This window comes from Lampris incognitus, chromosome 1 (genome assembly GCF_029633865.1).
Source record: "Lampris incognitus isolate fLamInc1 chromosome 1, fLamInc1.hap2, whole genome shotgun sequence".
In the NCBI taxonomy this organism is placed as follows: Eukaryota; Metazoa; Chordata; class Actinopteri; order Lampriformes; family Lampridae; genus Lampris; species Lampris incognitus.
Window position 1 is genome coordinate 101,152,526 of NC_079211.1, and position 21,535 is coordinate 101,174,060.

A 21,535-nucleotide genomic window follows, 5' to 3' on the forward strand; every position below is an offset into this window, starting at 1 on the left:
AGCCTCTTATCTTGGCAGCACTGTGTATCATACTAAAGAATGACATTAAACAGGCCTGAGATAAAGCAGTTTGAACCACTGGTATAGTTGAGTGACATGAACCAATGACCTCCAAGACCCCCCTACTCCCCTCTGAACCCAGGCTGACTGTAAACCAAACCACATTTCATGAGATTTTGATGTGGCAGAGAAACCCATCGCATCAACATAAAAACAGCAAAATTTCAGCTTCATCGTTGCCAATCTCCATCATAAGCTGTCTGAAGATTATCTTTAGCTTGTTTAATGTGAGACATCACACACCCAACCTCAGTCGCCATAGAAAAACTTCTATTCTTCTTCACCAATATCATCCAATATGCTCATCTTTGTAATTGGTCATTGGTGCTGATTCGGGTTTTGTGGGATGTTATAACATGATTTATAACCGAAGTGCCGCTGGCTGAAGAGCAGTGACATCTTTAAGATCTCTTGCTCTCTAAAAGTGTGCCTTGATTGCTATTACATGGTAATGCTGGTGAAGAGAGCAACTGGCATTTAAGAAACATCTCGGGGCATCTGGGTAGTGTAGCGATCTATTCTGTTGCCTACCAAAACGGGGATCGCCCGTCCCTACAGACACAATTGGCCGTATCTGTGGGTGGGAAGCCAGATGTGAGTGTGTGTCTTGGTCGCTGCACTAGCGCCTCCTCTGGTTGGTCGGGGCACCGGTTCAGGGTAGAGGGGGAACTGGGGGGAATAGCGTGATCCTCCCACATGCCACGTCCCCCTGACAAAATTCCTCACTGTCAGGTACAAAGAAGCAGCTGGCGACTCCACATGTATGGGTGGAGACATGTGGTAGTTTGCAGCCCTCCTCAGATCAGCAGAGGGTGGAGCAGTGACCGGGACGGCACGGAAGACTGGGGTAATTGGCCAGGTAAAATTGGGGAGAAAAATTCTGATTGAATCACGTAATATGATGGCAGCGAGCACAAAGCCAAACTTTAGGCTTCAATTTGCTCCTTCAGAAACCAATGGGTGGTGTCTCAGGTGCCACATCAGTCTTTTTTATACAGTGTATGGGCAAAACGGCCTGGATTTTCCCACGTCACATGAGGGCATCAAAGACACCAACATCTCGTATTGTGTTGCCGGCACGTGCGGGGTCCAGGGCTTTGGACCAATAAAATATGAGGTTAGTAGAAGGACAACACACCGGTGTTAGCCGACTCAACTCTCTGGGTTTTACTATAACACTGTCACCTTCAGTCTAACCCACACCACTCACTGTCCTTATCCTCTACACCCCCTTTTTTACCCTTTTCCTAAAAGTGAGTGGAGGTGACAGGCTAAACATAGTGTACTAACTTACAGTATCCTTTCAGACTGTGAGTGTGTTAGACGTTTGTCTTCTAAAACTGTGACGTATAAGTGTTTTGCCTTACTCTGACCCCACAGAGCCCTCCTCATCTGACTGGTTGGTCTCGTCCTCTGACTGGTCGCTGAGCAGGTCACATGGTAGGATGGCTGAGGAATCTGCTATCTCCAGGACCGGGCCGATACTGGGCCGCCTGCTCCCAGAGCCGTTCTCTGTGGGCGGGGCCAGCTTGCTGTTGTCCTCAGGGGGGTCCGGGTTCTGCAGATCTATGGCCACCGTACCTGAAAAAACAAAGCAAAACAAAACAATAAGGGGGATAGGATGCTGATAGAGCAACCCTGTGATATGACTGCCATGGAGCTGGCATGTTCCATCCACCTGGGAATTTTAAATCCATTTAGAAATAACAAGCGCAGCAGTTTTGCTTTTCATGCGTTTTTCCAAATAATGCCTTGCCGAGCATCTTCTCATACCCTTGTAATCGACGGCTCAACAAGATCTTGAACACGTATGCCGAAATTTATGCATGTGCTATTGAACTATGGCTATTTTGTGTCCGAGAGGTGGTCTAATAACATGATATGTAAACTGTGTTTAAAACATTTCAACTTGGAGGTAATAATTTTCATATTTATTCATATTATACACACACACACACAGACATATATATATATATATATATATATATATATATATAGCATTTTTTTCCGAAACCGTCAAAGGTGTTATAAGTGCTCAACTGATGAGCGGAATATCAACACAGATCCTGTATCTGTGTTGATATATATATATATATATATAATACATCCATCCATCCATTATCCAAACTGCTTATCCTGCTCTCAGGGTCGCTGGAGCCTATCCCAGCAATCATTGGGCGGCAGGCGGGGAGACACCCTGGACAGGCCACCAGGCCATCACAGGGCTGATGCTGACACACACACACACACACACACACACACACACACACACACACACACACACACACACACGCGCACACACACACACACACACGCGCACACACACACACCTAGGGACAATTTAGTATGGCCGATTCACCTGACCTGCATGTCTTTGGACTGTAGGAGGAAACCGGAGCACCCGGAGGAAACCCACGCAGACACAGGGAGAGCATGCAAACTGCACACAGAGGACGACCCAGGACGACCCCCAGGGTTGGACTACCCCAGGGCTCGAACCCGGGACCTTCTTGCTGTGAGGTGACCACGCTAACCACTGCGCCACCGTGCCGCCCTATACATTATATATCATCACTATAAACCCCACAGCCCAGCACCATCCTCAGTTGACCTGTTTGAGCTTGAAGAGACAAGCGGCACTTTCTAAAGTCTAACATGACATTACACATGAGCAACAGACGGCTATGTGTTATGCAAATCACATCAACATTGTGTCTTTGTCTTTTATGTGTCACTTACATATATCATAGCAGGTTATATGCACATTAAGACATATATATATATATATGTTTCATGTATAGAAACATAAGAGAAATCATTAAAAAGGGTTAATCAAGAAATTAAGGAGCAGTATATTACACAATAAATACCATGATGCTGGAAACATCACACACAGACTTACCATATGAAGTGGCCTGATCAACTTTCACAGGTCAAAGAAAAAGCACAACACAACAACGTCAGCAAGAAAGAAAAAAACACAAAACTTGTAAGAAAATCATGCTTAACAGTCAATGAAAAAATTCAGCATCACTAAGGCAGCCACCTTTTAAAAGAAATGTAGTAAGTGTACTGTGAGAAGTTGGTGTGATTCCGTTTTTTTTCATATCACAAAAATGAGTATTCAAAACACGTAAACAAACAAACAACATCCATCACATCCAACTAGGTGTCACATCCTAACTTGTGGTGTGAAAGTATGTGTGTGTGTGTGTGTGTGATATTTTTTGATCCAAGCTGTCAACGGCCAATGAAATGATTTCTGGTTCTCCTTTCCCTCGTTCCTCATCCTACTCCATACACCTCCCTATATGTTTCTCCCTTCATCTCCTCAGTGGTTCCCCTTCCCTTGTCCTCGGTGACCTCCCCTCCCCCTTTCCCACCCACACTCTGCCCCTGTCCTCCCAGTCTCACCCATGCTGGCAATAATGCTGTGCACGGGCAGCCTGGAGGGGGCGTCGTAGAGGCCTGTGACGGGCAGCCCCTTGTTGTGCTTCTCCTCCTGCTTGAAGATGAATGCCGAGTTCTCCTCCTTGGTGATGTTGATGTAGTAGCAGGTGTCGGCGGCGGCCATGATGTGGCGGGGCCCAGGGTTAAGGAGGATGCTTTTGTTGTCCTCCCGCTTCACCCCAATGAGACACACACCGTACCTGAGAGGAGGAGGACAGAAACGATGGAGGCTGAGTTCATTCCATGTCTGCTCTCTACAGTGTGAGAAGAAGAATTCTTCTTCTTCTTCTACTACTACTATTTCTACTGCGGTTACTACTTCCATTACAGGTAGTACCAATAATAATAACATAAATACAAAACTATGTAAAAAGCATGTTTAGAAACCCTTTTAAAAGTGATTTACAATATAACAAATAGAAGAATGATTAAAAAGCAGAAAAAGAACAGACAAAATGGTGAAATTATTATAGAAATAAGGAAAAGAAACAGAACAAGGACATAAACCACAAGAGACTTAACAGTCTATAGAAACGAGCTTTCAACAGTGTTTTGAATGGAGACAGGTATAGTAAAATATTGCAAAACAATATAAAACTGAGGTTTTCTATTACTCCTGCTGAGTGAATAAAACCAGTGTTGCAGAATGAAACAGCAGTATGCTTTTCGTTATTTCGTACATTAGCATTTAAAAAAATTACGCTAATGGAAACCTAGCAGGGATGCTAACTTCTTGTGGGCGTGGAAGGAGGCGTAGGTGAAGCTCTTCCCGTCATACTCCCCGAAAAACTTGCTGTCGCACAGGCGGATGTGGTAGACCTCATTTCCCGAGCAGCGGCCGTACATCCTCTGCCACTGCTCCGGGGACATCTGGCCTTCCCTGTGAAGACAGCGTCAGGACCGTCACCATTACAGATCTCAGAAACTTCCTGCAATCTGAAGCAATTTACACCTTTGACCTTGCCTGTTAGGAAATGGGGAATTAACCATTGCGAGATTGAGGGATGATCTGGGTTTATGTTTTTTTTCTCCCCCTTTTTCTCCCCAATCGTATCCAGCCAATTACCCGACTCTTCCGAGCCATCCCAGTCGCTGCTCCACCCTCTCTGTCAATCCGGGGAGGGCTGCAGACTACCACATGCCTCCCCTGATACATGTGGAGTCGCCAGCCACTTCTTTTCACCTGACAGTGAGGAGTTTCACCAGGGGGACGTAACACGTGGGAGGATCCCGCTATTCCCCCCAGTTCCCCCTCCCCCCTGAACAGGCGCCCCGACCGACCAGAGGAGGCACTAGTGCAGTGACCAGGACACATACCCACAGCCGGCTTCCCACCCACAGACACGACCAATTGTGTCTGTAGGGATGCTGATCAAGTCGGCGGTAACACGGGGATTTAAATCGGCGATCCCCGTGTTGGTAGGCAACGGAATAGACCCCTCGCTACCCAGGCGCCCAATCTGGGTTTATGTTTGAGCTGATTTCAGTCAAATAAACATCTTTTTCCATTTATTTGCTGTCCTTGCAAAACATTATCTCCCCTTAAACTCAGGCTCAACTTCTGCGTACTGTTGCAGTTCCCTTCTTCATCAGGGGAGTGAGAAGCCCAGTCTAACTTGATCTGCATCTCAGTCTGCTTCATCTCCCTTTTAACAGATTGATCCAACAGACCCAAACAACTTAACACTGGCCTTTCACCAGTGCTCAGCCCAAGATAATAACTGGGCAAAGGATATAAGACGTCGGGGCGGTCAGGGTTGTGGGAATGCTCCAATGAGCAGTTTGTCTGCTTCACAACTTTAAATCAATCAGAAGACCTGTGAGTTAACATCTGCCATAGATTATTGCATCACAAACCTGTCACCGAAATAGACCTAACCCAGTCTTGAGTTTCAAAAAAGAAATTCAATTAGGTGTTTCCAAGTCAAGCTGTGGATATTGAGGAGAAGGTACGTTTCACACAATGGAAAGAAAAAAAGGCAATGACAGATTTATGACTTCACCATAAATAAGGGAATGTTGAACGCAGTGCTTTCAGATCAATCTTCCTGTCCCTCTGTCTAGTGAAAGGTTGCTGCCCCTGTATGGGAACAGCGCTCGCCTCTGTGGAGGTGGAAACCGCGTCGGGTCTTTTAAAAAACATAAACTATGTTGCAGAGCTATCATGAATCATTGTCAAATCAAATAGGGAGTTTCATATTAGGTTGCTCCGTAGGAGAAACAAAACAATGAAGACAAATGGCAACATTGATCATTGCCAAGTACAATATCCATCCATTATCGAACCCGCTTATCCTGCTCTCAGGGTCACGGGAATGCTGGAGCCTATCCCAGCAGTCATTGGGCAGTAAGCAGGGAGACACACTGGACAGGCCACCAGGCCATCACAGGGTCCCCCCCCCACACACACACACACATGCAAACTCCACACAGAGGACGACCTGGGACAACCCCCAAGGTTGGACTACCCCAGGGCTCGAACCCAGGACCCTCCTTGCTGTGAGGGGACCGCGCTAACCACTGCACCACTGTGCCGCCCCAAGTACAATAACTGTACAGGAATTTTTCCAGGTGACATTGATGTAGGGATGTGCTGACAACTCATGTAGCCAAAATAAATGTGTACTGACACACACAGTATGGGTCAAAAAAATGCCTCGCATTCATCCATCCATCCATCCTTCCATATTTCTGTTTTCAAGCCAGTTAATCAGCCAGTATATCGGCATCTCTCTCACTCTCACTCTCTCTCCTCATATAAGAGAGAAAGCGGCAGATGGAGATGTTTATTACTTGATAATGATATGCAAATTATTACAGTCACTAATTAGTGTAAGTGAGAGAAAATGAAGAACATGTACTCACTGTCCTCGGGAGGTGTGGACCAGGAGCGTGACCAGAGTGGATGTGGCCGGACACACACAGTTCAGGGCCAACATGGCATACTTAAACTCTTCCTCACACACCACATGATCTGATCAGGAGTCAAAGCAGCCAGAGTCAAGACAGAGAAACAATGAGGAAAATGTCAAAAGTTTCTGCTCATGTGCACTTGTAGATGAACAGAGAAGGCTTTGCTGTACAATAAAGAAGATTTGAACAGACCAAAAGCGGAGGGGTTATAGCAGAGGGGCTGTTCCCAAACATACCTGCAAACTTGACATGAAACTTGTTTTCTGGTTTGAGGATTTGGACGTAAAGGGGGCAGTTCGGAGCAAAGTCCTTCACTGCCCAAGCCCTCAAGATAGTCTGGTGGTCCTATGAAAAGAGGAGGAGATCTGGATCATTCTGCCACTTCTACTTTGAACAAAGACATCACTTTACAATACATACACAACCCACATTTTACAAACCTTGACATTCTCCACAGGGTCACAGAGCACTTTATTAATATATTTTGCTGATATTTATAGCAACATGACTGACAGAGTCAAAATGCTCGGGCAGGGACTGACTGTCCTGAGTCATCGATGCAATAAATGTGTTTCTATTCAAGTTCCAATTCCAATTCTAGGTGTGTGTGTGTGTGTGTGTACATGTGTGTTTTTTTTTTTTTTTTGGACAAAGTGAAAATGCTAGGAGTCTGCCTTGGTGGGAGGCACAGCGTTAAAACAAAGAGACAGGAAAACAACATATCAAGAGTGGAAAGATAGACGGTCTCACAGCGGCTGTTCGGTCCACCTCATTCCTGCTGCTGAGGATGAAGCAGGCCTCTGCATCGTCCATCCTAAAGGAAGGCGAGAGAAAGAGAGAGAGGGGAGAGAGAGCGAGCGAGAGAGAGATGATGATGATGAATAATTGGAGAAGCAATTCAATCATTCTGGAAATCAGCTGTTTATTGAGGGGCAAGCTGCAAGGAGAAGACAAGCGGGGATCGACGCCAATGGCTTTTCACAGTGACTGAGAGGTTTAACATTCCCACTCCGGCATAGGAGTGGCGGTGTAGGAACAATCTGCCATTGGCTGGACTGCATCATCAGTTTATCGCTCCGGCTGTCACAGGAGATCTTGAACTCTTAACACCACGCAAAGGATTACAAGAAAATCCATTAGTGTAACTGCTGCGTGGTGTGTTTTCTGAGCACCCGCTCTGCCGAGTGATTTTATTTGTTGAATCTGAATGTGTGAAATTGACGGTGTTTCATCACCTACACCATCGAGCCACACTGGTGAGGGTCCCTAAGGTGATGCATTGGGTTCCCTGGATAAATTTATTTTGGTTTTAACACTGCCATGTGCTTCGGGGGGAAATGGTCATGGACTAATAGACAAAGTCGTAATATTGGCCTGTCTCTGGGATGAGAAATGGCAAGCAGCAAGCAGATCACCCTATCATAAACCGTAACCTCCCTGGGAGGGCCATAAAAAAGCAATGTACACTGTAAAAAGTTACGCATTTACATTACACTATATATTGCACTGTTTTACATTACACTGTAAAAAGATAAATCTCTTAACAGGTCAAGTAGCGGCAAATTAATTTTGTATATTTTTAAGTCACAATTTATTCCCAGAGGGCTTTACAACCACAATTACATTCTGCACAATGTACAGCACCCATATAACCCTAGTCCCTCGATTTAGACGAGGAAAAACACAGATAAAAATTTTGTCAGGAAAAAAAATGGGAGGAACCCTCAAGAAGAGCAACAGAGGAGGGAGCTCTCTATGGATGTATGTTTTCTTCTCGGCAGAAGGTGCTGAATGTACTATGTACACATGCAGTAACAGATTTACAATAACCACTCAAATCAGGCACTAAATAACTAAAAACATTGTAGAGAAACTATGCTGAATATCTACACAATTCGTAAACTGTGTTTGAAATGAGTGAAACTGGTTGTTTTTCAAGATTCAATGCTTGACTAAAGGACTTGATAAGAGGGGAATTTTTTTTAAAGTGTGGGACAATGAATGGCATGACAGTGATATTATTGACATTGAGTTGACCAATAGTGTCCAAACACATTTTAATCAAAATTTAATGTGATCTGACGATAGTTTCTGTTGGTGCCAGAGGCTATATGGAAATGGATAAGCAATGGACAGTGAAATTGCATTACACTGATAAACAGCCTGGGGGCAGCCAAGTGGCTTTGTGAACATCTTGCCCTGTCCAGAGTTCAGTGACTCTGGCTTGGCAAGTGAATGGCAAACATTTTTGATCAACAAACGAGAGATGATTATTTTTTTTAAGGCGTGAACGGGGCATGTTTGTGGACGCGTGTGTGTGCCTTAAGGGATAAAGTATTTCACCTGTCAGGAGTGAGTATGAGCACTGTGTCTGTGCTGGGCTCATGACTGATGGTTAATAGGTTGGATGGCTGCAGAGTGGTTAGCTTAACTGGGTGGCTGGTTAAAGAAGGTATCACAGGGCATCAATATCCACATATGCTTACATGTATCATGCATAAGTAATTGTGAAAAAGTGTGTCTGCCTGCAAGTGTTCCCCACTTACTTGGCCCTCATGAGGTCCTGGTCTTTGAGGGCTGATCCCTGGAGGTAGATGACCCTCTGGGACCACAGAGGGATCTGGAGGATACGACGCACCTGGATGTCCATCTCTGTGGGACACAGGATCACCACGTAGTAGTCCTACAGGGTAGAGAGACACATCAGAGCATGTAACACTGTTCTATATATACTTCAATGTATGTATAATGCACATGTACAGACCGCAAAAGGCAGTTAATCAAATCGTAAAAATCTGCACAATCTGTTGCATGTCTCTACTAAATAGTCACACTATTAGAATTGTACTTTGGCTATGCTGAAATAGAAATTTCATAGTTTTTCAACACATCTCTATACAGCTTTTGAGAACTAAAAGGAAAAATATCACCACATTTTTGAAACAATTCCTCTTGGGATATGAATCTACCGTACCATGACCATTAGTTTTAAGCGTACAGAAAAAGGTAAGAATGACGTTAGTGACCTCATGGGCATTACAGACCCACTGTGACTGAAATGGTTCCACAAAAGACACTGAAATAAAGTGATGTAAGTAAGCGAAATTTTGGGTGGTGGTGGCCCGTTCCAATTATTTCGATTAGGAGGAATACAACTTAATCTACAACTATTATAGAGAAATCAAAAATGGATTTGGATGGCCGAGCGCAGGGGTCCCCAAACTTTTTTGCACCGCGGACCAGTTTAATATTGACAAAATTCTGACGTACCGGGGGAGGGGCAGGGGTGGGTTAATAATGACCGGAATATAGATTAGGCTTATAATGGATATTAAACATATAGCACATATTTTCCGCGTGTTAACATAACATACATATAACAACATTGTAACTCACCAATATCACTGAATCAGTGGGAGCCCTGGGCATGTTTCTCTGCAGCAAGACAGGTCCAATCGAGGGGTGATGGGAGACAGCGACACCCGAAGGGTGTTTCTTATGTCCAGTCTATTCCGCAACTTTGTTTTCGCTGCATTCATTGCAGAAAACCCTGCTTCACAGAGATATGATGTTGGAAATGGAAGCAAAGTTTTCAGTGCTTTGGTGGCTATCTTAGGATATTCAGCCTCGACTTTGATCCAGAATGTCGGCAGAGATGTTGCATCAAACATACTTCTCAGCCCACCGTCATTTGCAAGCTCGAGGAGTTGATCTTCTTCCCGTGCTGACATGGATGATTCGCCGGGGACATTCACAAACGGGTCAGGGAGCCATTCCTTTACATTTCTCGGGTCATCTGCGGTTGGGAAGTAACGCTCAAATTCTGTCGACAGAGAAGCCAGGTGATCGCGCACCACCTTGGAGAAGGACGTTGCAGTCTCTGTCTCTTCCAAAATCCCAGCTAATGTTTGGAACAAGTCAAATATGCCCCTGTCAAGTCACCGTCCCCACAGTTCCAGTTTGGCTCTGAATGCAGACACTTTATCTGCCAAATTGAAGACAGTTGTCTTTCTCTCCTGAAGTGACAAATTGAGTTCATTGAGGAGGTTGAAGATGTCACACAGATAAGTGAGTTTTATTATCCACTCCTCGTCACTAAAGTGCAGTGCCAGTGATGACTTTTTTTTAGAAAGAAATCTCTGTAGCAGCTCTCTTAACTAAAAAACCCTGGCCAGGGATCTCCCCTTTGATAACCACCTGACTGCTCAAACAGACGTGGGTTAAGGGCGTGTGCTTTGGTGTGATTGATAATTTTTATAACGTCACTCAATACGCTGTTCAGATTAGGTGACATTTTTCGGCTTGCCAGCATTTCTCTGTGTATCACACAGTGTGTAAACTGGCATTCAGGAACAACCTCTTTGACTCGGGTAGTGCAACCAGACAGCTGTCCGTCCGGTCATAGCTGCAGCCCCATCTGTGCATATCCCAACACAGAATGACCAGTCCAGTTTGCCTGACATGTAGTCACTCAAAGACTTGAACAGTTCTGCCCCAGTTGTGTTAGTTGGCAGCGACAGAGCACACAACATAGCCTCATGCACATCGTCTTGAAATATATATCGCACATAAACCAGCAGTATTGCCTTGCTGTCGACATCGGTAGACTCACCGACCTGGATACCACGGTGACTCATTAAGCCACTCCAACAACTGTGCTTCTCGTATATGTCCTCCGCTATTTCATCAATTCTCCTTGAAACTGGTAGCTGAAAGAGGAACCTTTGCCACCTTTTTAGCTGCAGCTTCCCCCAACAGCTCACAGCACATGTCCTTGGCAGCAGGCAGAATCAATTTTTCGCTGACAGTGAAAGGCTTCTTAGCCTTAGCAATACGACTAGTCACTAAGTACGACGCTCTCAGAGCAGCAACATTTGTAGAGGTGGTGGCTCTGAGCACACGCTTCTGTCCCACTTGCTCACGTTGTTTTCACTCAAAGAACTCCAAGGGGTTTGTCTTTAAGTGTGGGGCGCTTGGACTCAAGGTGCCGAAGCAGTTTTGAGGCTTCATTGCCCCATTAGATAGCTTGTCTCCACATATCACACACAGGGGGCTCGGAGCATGCAAGTCACCGGTCGCAATAAAGCCATATTTTAGGTATGACTCATCATACTTCTTATTGAAGGAAGCTTTCTTTTTGTTTTTGGCAGTCTCGGCCTCTGCTGTCTCTGCGTTATCGTCGTCGTTAGACCTTTTATCTCCCCTACCTCTTCCGAAGAAACTCTCAAGCGAAACTCTCAAGCTGCTAGTAGCGAGTTGACTGAGTGCATCTCCGAGTTATGAAGTTAGTTACCACTGGTCTGCTGAATGCCACGTGGATGATTGATAAAATTACATCATTGTACACACTTCAGGTATTTGTTTCAAATTAAAAGCCCTCTAGCATTACATGGATGGGGCTTTTATTCGAATATTGTATATCATATTGTTTCCTTGCGGCCCGGTAGCAAATACTTTGCAGCCCGGTGCCGGTCCGTGGCCTGTTGGTTGGGGACCCCTCGCATAGTGGATGGATGGTCATACAGTGGGTAAAAGCCTTTTAGATTCAAGCCTTGGATATGCCCTGCAGGCACACAGATGGGCCTGGTATAGTAGTGGGGGAACCACATAGTGGTGGGCACTAAACATTGAAATGACAGCAAGAGGGGATTGTTTGGTTAATCGCTTTAAAGAGAAAAATTAGAAGACACCATTGGCTGATTGTAGGGTGACCAGGTATCCTGCTTTACATTGTACCACACAGCGTTTTGATCCTTTGACCAGTGGTGGGCTGTCAGGGCCATCAGGGCTTTCTCAGCTGGCCCTGTCAAAATCATAATTTGTTTCTCATAGTTAAATTGAATTGTGCCTGAATTGTGTCTTCTGTCATGTGTAAATTCAGTTACTTGTTTTCTCATGGGGCTGAGCAGGGATTTCTTATGTCATCTAAATGCATCACAGCTCCTTGGACTAGCACTAGTGGTATTGCTAGCCTTTCCTTGAAGCCTGAAGGTGCAAACTAATTACAACTTTGAGTGACCATATCATCAGCCAATCAAATGTTGATGTGTAGTGACAGAATGCCCCAGGGCCCTGCAATGTATCCATGCTAGCCCTGGTGTCGCCATAAACTTTGAGCTTGAGCCTTTGGCGGGTTGTGAGCAAACTAAGCACAACGACCGCTGAATTCACAGCTACTGACGAACTTGTTGCTGATCTACTTCATGTTTTTTGCGAAACTGGTAGGATTGTCTGCATTTTTTTACACGTTCTCCCAAATGGACTAAATTACTGGGTGATTTTTGCGAGAGAAGGTTGCCACGAGTCTCTCAAATGAGGTGGAACTTCAACTCCAGGTTGGTGTGCACATTTTTCTTATTGAACTGAAGGCAGTGCACTGATAATATTGTGGCTATACTTTACTGAATTTGTTGAAGTTGCGCGAGTGACTGGTTAACACTACATCTACTGTGGAAACTTGTTTGTTATCTCCACCAGGCGGTATGTGTTTGGTTGTGTGTGTGTGTGTCTGTCTGTCCGGCTAATCACATAAACTACTGGACTTATCAGCCTAATTTATTTGTGCAGTTATGACTGTATGATCAAGAACCTCTCGTGGTCATGGTGACTAAAAACCTTCGGAAAACGTTTGTCTTCAGTCATGCCAATTGACTTCAGTCAGTGACTGAAGATGTCACTTAGTTGATTGATGAAGGTTGAATCAGTTCAACTGATTCAACTGATACAACGTTTATGTCAATAAACATTGTATCCAGATGAACTGATGTGTCATTTCCTTATCTTTTGTTTTCATGTTGCATGTTGGATCTCAGTAAAGACAGCATTTATCATTTACCACTGGTTATGCATACAGCAATTTACTTTCTATTCTGTAAGTCATGCATATAACATATTACTGTGCACTGACTAGTGTGTTAAAGTGTAACTGCAGAAAGGCTATAAAGGTCAAATGAAGCCAAATTCATATTATATCAAAGATTTTAGTGTTGGCAACTAACATTATAAATCTGTTCTACGTTGTCCTGCAACTTACTCACTGTTTGCATCTGGTAAACCTAGCTGATTGAAAAATCATATGACATGGTGGCGTGACCTACTAAATGGGGAACTGGTAGGAGGGTAAGGTAAGTAAAGGAAGGTCTTCCCAATGTCTTCCCAACTTATGCTAACAGCTTCATAACAACTTACCTGCAATCGAGGGTGAGCGTAAAACTCATTGAGGAAGTCCATGAGCAGGTCTATCTTGAGCGAGCTGACGCACAGCACAACGTGTTTCTCCGTCTGGGCCCGGTGGCGGCTGTAGTTCCCTCCTGACTTCTGTCTCTCCATCCACAGGAAGGCAAGCTCCTCAAACTGACAACAACGACATGAGTGATTTGACATCAACCGCTACTAAAACCAAAGACATAGGACTTGCAGTAGTTTGTCCAACCAGGTCAGCCTAATCAGATATCGATAATGTCATATGAATACATATATCTACTTGCACCTAGTTCTAGTTGAGGTAATGCTTTAAATTACAGGTCATTCATTAAACAGAAATAACCAAGTATTATATGACTAAAACAAATATATCTGAACTATGATGAGTGGTAATTACTGAGTAATATATGAGTAAAACCGGGGCTTTTTTGTATCTCTAGTTTGCTTTCTTGTCATTATAATGTGCCGTTAAATATAATTTACATCAAACACTGTATGGGATAAATTCACAAATCACATTGTACCAAATACAAGTATTTTGAATCATTTGTCACAGGGATAAATAGTAATTAGCTGCTTAATGTGACCATAAGGTGAATATTGATGTCCTACTGAGTACCAAAACCATAGTAAAGACCGCACCACGTTCAAACTTCGCCTTATATTCAAACCTCTATTTAACTCACATATTACTCAATAACAACCACTCATCATAGTTCAAATACAGCTATTTAAATTCTAAGTTACTCAGTAATTTCTGTGTAATGACTGGCCTGTAATTTGAATGGTTACCCTCTCAAATCCGCTGTTTCAAATGTGCTCTGAAAAAGCCAGTGTCTATGAGCCACCATAGAGTTCTCCCTGTGTGGCCTTGCACTTGTTTTCTACTGTTATTATTATCCTTGCCCTCTTATCGTGAAACTGAAATAGGACTGGGGCGGCATGGCTCAGGAGGTAGATCGGGTCGTCTACTAATCGGAAGGTTTCTAGTTTGATCCCTGGCTCCTCCATAGAGCGTGTCGAAGTGTCCTTGAGCAAGACACTGAACCCCTAACTGAGCAGGTTGTCACCTTGCATGGCAGCCTCCACCATCAGTGTATGAATATGTGTGTGAATGGGTGAATGTGTGTGTGAATGGGAGAATGTGAGGCATACATTGTAAAGCACTTTGGGTGGTAGGTAGACTAGAAAAGCGCTATGCAAATACAGTCCACTTACCATTTAATAATAGCCAGAACAACAAAGGAGATATTAAAATATTGCAGTGACCATGGCTGTCATCACAGACATCAAGGTCCTCATTTTTTGTGTGTGCGAGTTGTTTTGAAATGCAGAGTAAAAGTCGTGATCTAAAGAAAGTCTACTTTAAAACTTGCAGTAGATTTTTACTTTCAGAAATAGTGCAGATGTAAAGCTTTACCAAAGATGTTCGCTGCCATGCTACTGTCTTCATATCCAGGTAGCAGACTAGCTTGGTGCATTTTAACTTCTGGAGTGATTCTGAATTGCTGGTTCATCTAGAATAGAGTAAGTATCATCTTTCTTGCTTAACAAGTTGCTACTAGTCTTATTCCAGCCGCTTGAGTATTAGTCTTTTTGTCTATACATCTGCTGCTCATTCTTAGTGGGATCTTATTATAGCTGTAGCTGTCTTATTCTATTTACTTACTTGTCTTATTTACTTATTCTAACTGTAGCTGTTTTTAACCTAGAGTGCCCTTAAATATTTCTTGTTGCCTAGCTGTTTAGACTTAGTTATCCTTTAGCTTATAAATATATTCCTTGGTAACTTGCTGTTTGCAGTTTTAATAATATTGTGTGAGGTTTGATAGAGTTTTACATAAGTGACCAGTTTCTGGGCAATAGGCCTCTTTTCAGTGTACCTCTTTGGCCAATTGGGCGTTAAGTGGCCAGGGTGTGGCCTGCACTCATGGCAGACAATTAGCAATCAGTGTTCTTTAAATCACTGCTGCTACTTCCAAGCCTCAGGCAAACAAGCCTAGATTGAACAAAGGCTAGAGTAAACAAACGCAAGCGTGACTTTTTCCAAGCCAAGACTTCGTCAAGCATGGACTACTCTTTTTAGATCCGGTCAGTCATCTGTATTTTGTGGACCTAGTATAGACTATGTGTTTCCTTCACATTCCTGTCCTTTCCTCTTCCCGGGGCTGGCATAGACGTTGGGTCACTCATTCATCTATCCCAATCTCTCCACTCACGTTGAGCAAGTGGTGATGGGAGGGCTCTGGAATTGCCAGTCTGCGGTGCCGAAAGCTGAGTTTATCTCAGGCTACACATCCTTGCTCTCCCTCAACTTTCTTGCTGTAACTGAGACCTGGATCATGCCAGAAAACACTACCACACCCGCAGCTCTGTCTTATGTGTACTCTTTCTCTCACACTCCCAGAGCTGGGAGGCGGGGTGGTGGTACTGGCCTACTGATCTCCCTGAAATGGAAATACTCTCTTGTTTCCATTCCACAATTTTCTCCGCCCTCTTTTGAATTTCATGCTGTTACTGTCTCTTATCCAGTCAAACTCACCATCGTGGTTGTGTACCACCCACCAGGCCCCCCTGGTGAGTTTCTGGAGGAGCTTGACACACTTGTCTCACACTTCCCTGTTGATGACTCTGCACTTATCCTTCTCGGTGACTTCAACATCCACACTAACAAGCTAGATCCTCTTCTCTCTTTCCTCTCCTCCTTTGACCTTCACCTCTCACCCTCTCCTCCTACCCACAAGGCCGGCAACCAGCTGGACCTTATCTTTACTAGACACTGTCCTATTTCCAATCTCTCTGTTACTCCCCTCCAGCTCTCTGACCACTATTTCATGTCCTACTCCCTCTCCCTCTCTTCAACCCCCTCAGCCCCTTCCCCTACCCACATGATTTCCACCCGTAGACACCTCCACTCTCTCTCCGCCACTGATCTTTCTTCCTCTGTTACCTCTAACCTCCCTACACCTGAAACTTTCTCTCTCCTACCCCCTGACACTGCTACTGATCTTCTTCTCTCTACCCTCTCCTCTTCTCTGGACAATCTCTGTCCCCTCACCTCCAGGCCTGCACGCCCAACTCCACCTGCCCCTTGGCTGACCGACTCAGTACGTACTGACAGACGGAGCCTGAGAGTGGCAGAGTGCAAATGGAGAAAAGGCAAACTCTCAGAGGACCTTCTCAACTTCCAGTCTCTTCTTTCCACTTTCTCCTCCTCCCTTTCTGCTGCTAAGGCTGCCTTCTATCGCTCCAAAATCCTATCCTCTGCCTCTAATCCTAAGAAACTCTTTGAAACCTTCTCTAGACTTCTTCAACCCCCACCTCCTCCTCCTACTTCCTCCCTTCTCCCTGATGACTTCACTAACTTCTTTGACAAGAAGGTAAATGACATCAGATCCTCCTTTTCTCACCACCCGGTTAGTGATGCTTGCACTAACCCACCCTCTGCACCCTCCTTCACCACGTCCCACCCTATCCCACCTCGCTCCCCTCTCCCCCGATGAGGTTCTAAAACTCATCACATCCAGTTGCCCCACCACATGCTCCCTTGACCCGGTCCCCTCCCCTCTTCTTCAGTCTATAGCACCTGAACTCCTCCCCTATCTAACCCATCTCATCAACACCTCCCTCCAGGCAGGATGCTTTCCATCTGCCTTCAAGACTGCTAGAGTCACCCCCTTCTCAAAAAACCATCACTTAACCCCTCTGATGTCAAAAACTACAGACCAGTTTCCCTTCTACCCTTTCTATCCAAAACTTTCGAACATGCTGTCTTTAACCAACTTTCTTTGTACCTCCACCAGAACAACCTCCTGGACCCCAACCAGTCTGGGTTCAGGGTGGGTCACTCGACAGAGACGGCCTTCCTTGCAGTGACAGAATCGCTACACTCTGCGAGAGCAAACTCTCTCTCCTCTGGACCTGTTAGCTGCATTCGACACAGTGAACCACCAGATCCTCCTCTGTACCCTCGAGGGGCTGGGTGTCACAGGCTCTGTACTCTCAATGTTTGCAACCTACCTGACGGGTCGCTCCTACCAGGTGACATGGAGGGGATCTGTGTCGGAGCCTCGCAGACTGACTACAGGCGTTCCACAGGGTTCGGTTCTGGGTCCTCTCCTTTTCTCCCTGTACACAACATCCCTGGGTTCTGTTATTCGCTCGCATGACTTCTCTTACCATTGTTATGCCGATGACACCCAGCTGATCTTGTCCTTCCCTCCCTCTGACACACAAGTAGAGACACGTATTGCTGGGTGCTTGACTGACATCTCGGAGTGGATGGCAACACCACCTGAAGCTCAATCTGGACAAGACAGAGCTGATGTTCCTCCCAGGGAAAGGTTGCCCACACTGAGACCTGGCCATCACCATTGGCAACACCGTGGTGACGCCAAATCGGACTGTGAGGAATCTGGGTGTGAGCCTGGATGATCAACTGTCGTTTGCTGAAAACGTTGCATCGGTTGCTCGCTCCTGCAGATTTCTCCTCTATAACATCAGGAGCCTTCGCCCATTCCTCACCGACAAGATGGCACAGGTGCTCATCCAGGCTCTGGTCATCTCCTGGCTGGACTACGGCAACTTCCTCCTTGCTGGCGCCCCGGCGTCGGCAATCAGACCTCTGGAGCTTGTTCAGAAAGCTGCAGCTCATCTGGTGTTCAACTGCCCTAAGTTCTCCCACACAACTCCCCTTGTCATGTCCCTACACTGGCTCCCAGTAGCTGCTCGCATCCAGTTTAAGACTCTGGTGCTAGCCTACAGGGCAGTGAAAGGAACAGCGACTTCCTATCTCCAGGCCATGGTCAAGCCCTACACCCCCCGCCCGACCACTTCGTTCTGCCGCCTTGGGACGCCTGGTTGCCCTGTCACTCAGAGGCCCTTGCTGCCGATCGACCCGATCACGGCTCTTTTCTGTCCTGGCCCCACAGTGGTGGAATGAACTCCCCACTGATGTCAGGACAGCGGAGTCGCTGCCCATCTTTCGGCGCAGGTTGAAAACTCACCTTTTTAAGAACCACTACCCTGTTACTTGTTCTTAGCACTTATTGTATTCACTCATTAAAAAAACAAACAAAAAAACAACCTCTTTCTTGCACTTTTACTTTAGCACTGGTTTTGCTCTTAGATGCTTGTTTAGATGCACTTATGACCTCTGATGACTAGTAGTTCTCCTGATTTCCTACGTTAAATGCACTTATTGTAAGTCGCTTTGGATAAAAGCGTCGGCTAAATGACTGTAATGTAATGTAAATGTAATGTAGCAAAATTGATCTGTGCATGTGTGAAGAAGTGCAGAAAACATGTTTTTAAGAATACAGTTTTTCAGCCCCCTGCATAAGGGGTCTCCTCAAAAATGCAGCCAACTTCTTTACTATTTTTTTTCCTTTACTACCGAGATAGAGATAGAAAGACAGATGGAGAAAGAAAGAGAGAGATGGCGAGAAAGAGAGAAAGAGAGAGGGAGATCAGCAGTTATCTTTGGGATTAGTTGGCTAGTTAGTAATTTTTTGACATCTGAATTACAATAAGCTGCCTGTAAGGGCACTCTCTAAAAACAAGGTCACCACATTTATCAAAAGCATTATTATTTGCAACATAACAAAGGGTCTTCATTTGCCATCTGGTGTTAAAATGAGAGTGAGAAGTGCTAACACAGCACACCGTCAGTAAGCAGAGATTCATTAAAAGCATTTCAGGTCATCAGCTTATTTTCTCTGTTGAGACGCAACCCACACATCCTTTGACTCGGGATGATGAGCTGGGACACTGTGTGTGTGTGTGTGTGTGTGTGTGTGTGTGTGTGTGTGTGTGTGTGTGTGTGTTCATGCATCCTCTTGCACTAGGCCTGCATTGACTCTCATTAAGATTCAGGAACTGCTGCTGTATGTATTTCATAATGTCTGAAAGAGGACTTTGTCTTTTCATCACTGTCAGCCTCTGCACTGGGTTCCAGGAAAAGTGCACCCCTTTAATATTTTGTACCGATTCTGATTAATTATATGTCACAATTTAGCTTATAACATCACAAGAAATGGCCTACCCCTTACAAGACATGACCTGTGTGAAATTACATTCAGTGATCATACAACCACAAAACCACCTCCTCTGTTATGGCTTCAGTAAAGGATTGTTCCGCTCAACTGCAAAATAATGATTATACATAGTGATACACATTTTGGCTTGACACAGAAATGAAAATTTTTCTTACTCACTCTTTTTGCTTTTCCTGTTTTATATCTTATTGACCTGTTATGGAAGTCAAATGAAGAAATGTAGGCCTAACAATTAAAGTCCAGCACCATCCTGTTTTTTTTTTTAATCCAAGGACGAATGACTGAACAATCTCCTGTTTCAAATTCAAGTTGATTGCACTAACATCCATGCTGTTTAACTGCATGGAGAGAATAGTGTGTGACCTTCTCTCCACCATGGCTGCTGACACACTAGATCCACTCCAGTTTACCCACAAGGCAAAGCGTGGTGTGGAGGATGCCAGTCTAAGCCTCCTGGATACTGTGGCCAGACACCTGGACTCAGCACATCCCCACATAAGGACTTTATCCATGGACTTCTCCTCTGTTTTTAACCCCATTAACATCGACGCCTTGCTAAAAAACGCCTCCTGGAACTGCAGGTCAGTCCAACACTGGGTTTATGGATTCAGAGTTTTTCAAAGGACAGGCCACAACATGTAGTCATCAATGGTTTTAAATCCAATAATTTGATTTTAAATACAGTGGGGGTTAGCCAGGGTTGTGTTTTATCTCCTATTCTCTTTTCTGTCTACACCAACAACATTACCTGCAACAGCGAAGAAATTACTCTACTAAAATATGCCGATGACATGGCCCTAGTGGCCCACCTGACTGACACAAACTCACTGTAGGAATACCATCGGTGTGCGAGTGACCTAGCTATCAGGAAAACCCCCTGGAGCTCAACATCTCTAAGAGCAAGGATTTGTGTTGTGGGGCAGGTGGACACCTGACTCACCCCACCCTCTCTTTGAACCCTACAGTCTGGAAAGGCAGCTGGTACAGCAGGTGGAGTCTTTTAAATACCTTGGAACAGAGATAAATGTCCCCCTGTCCTTTTCCCAACACACTGACTTGGTGTACAAGAAAGCCCAACAGCGTCTGTAACTGCTGAGGAAGCTCGGGAGGTTTAATGTCAGTAAAGTCGTTTCAACTCATTGAATCTATACTCACCTTCAATATCTCATCTCTCATGATCAAAAACAAAAACAAAACTCTCTTGGATCACCAATCAGGCTAATAAGATAACAGGCTCAATTCAACCTCCACTGTCTGAGTTGTTCACCCAGTCAGTTACTAAGAAAGCCACCCTCATTTGACAGAACCCCCCTCACCGCTCCACCAATTCCTTCAGTTACTCCCATCAGGCTGTTATAAAGTCCCACTGGCCAAGAAAAACACCTACAAAATGTCCTTCATTCCCTCAGCCATTAGCACCCTAAATAAATTAAACTAACAACTTTATCCATTCCACAAAGTGCTAGATAACTTGTCTTTTTAACCTTTTTTTAAATCCTTCTTCATTGTCAATTGTCCATTTTTCAACCTTTTTACTCTTGTGCCTTTTTAATTTGTCTGGGTCATCTATTTTTGTCATTATTTATTGTGTTGTCTGATGTAGGAGCCATGTCAAAGAAGAATTTCTGTTACATTGTGACACACAATAAAGCATCTTGAATCTTGAATCATTCACAGTTGCACACATTGACAACTGGCAGGTTCCCAGTAGAACCAGTCTTCTACTGCTGTTCACTGAGAAGATCCAGTAGAGACATGGCAAAGTGTCTTCCTCAAGGAAACCTTAAAGGTAGTTTCTGGTAGAGGGTTGGACATTTCTGATTCATCTTTCCTCTGAACCCATATTAAACAGC

The 21,535-nt window shown here is 44.7% G+C and overlaps 1 protein-coding gene across 6 annotated transcripts in view; it reads right to left on the reverse strand.

Annotated features, from left to right (window-relative positions):
- LOC130121764 (potassium channel subfamily T member 1-like) overlaps positions 1–21,535 on the reverse strand; it is a 166,005-nt gene that overhangs the window by 24,871 nt on the left and 119,599 nt on the right. For all 6 annotated transcript variants that reach the window (XM_056290844.1, XM_056290763.1, XM_056290681.1 and 3 more), the window contains 8 exons: positions 13,612–13,776; positions 8,970–9,106; positions 7,174–7,237; positions 6,660–6,768; positions 6,376–6,484; positions 4,241–4,390; positions 3,475–3,710; positions 1,428–1,641 (listed from right to left, as the gene is read on the reverse strand). In XM_056290844.1, the coding sequence (XP_056146819.1) occupies positions 1,428–1,641; positions 3,475–3,710; positions 4,241–4,390; positions 6,376–6,484; positions 6,660–6,768; positions 7,174–7,237; positions 8,970–9,106; positions 13,612–13,776 (1,184 nt within the window). The remainder of the gene's footprint in view (positions 1–1,427; positions 1,642–3,474; positions 3,711–4,240; positions 4,391–6,375; positions 6,485–6,659; positions 6,769–7,173; positions 7,238–8,969; positions 9,107–13,611; positions 13,777–21,535) is intronic.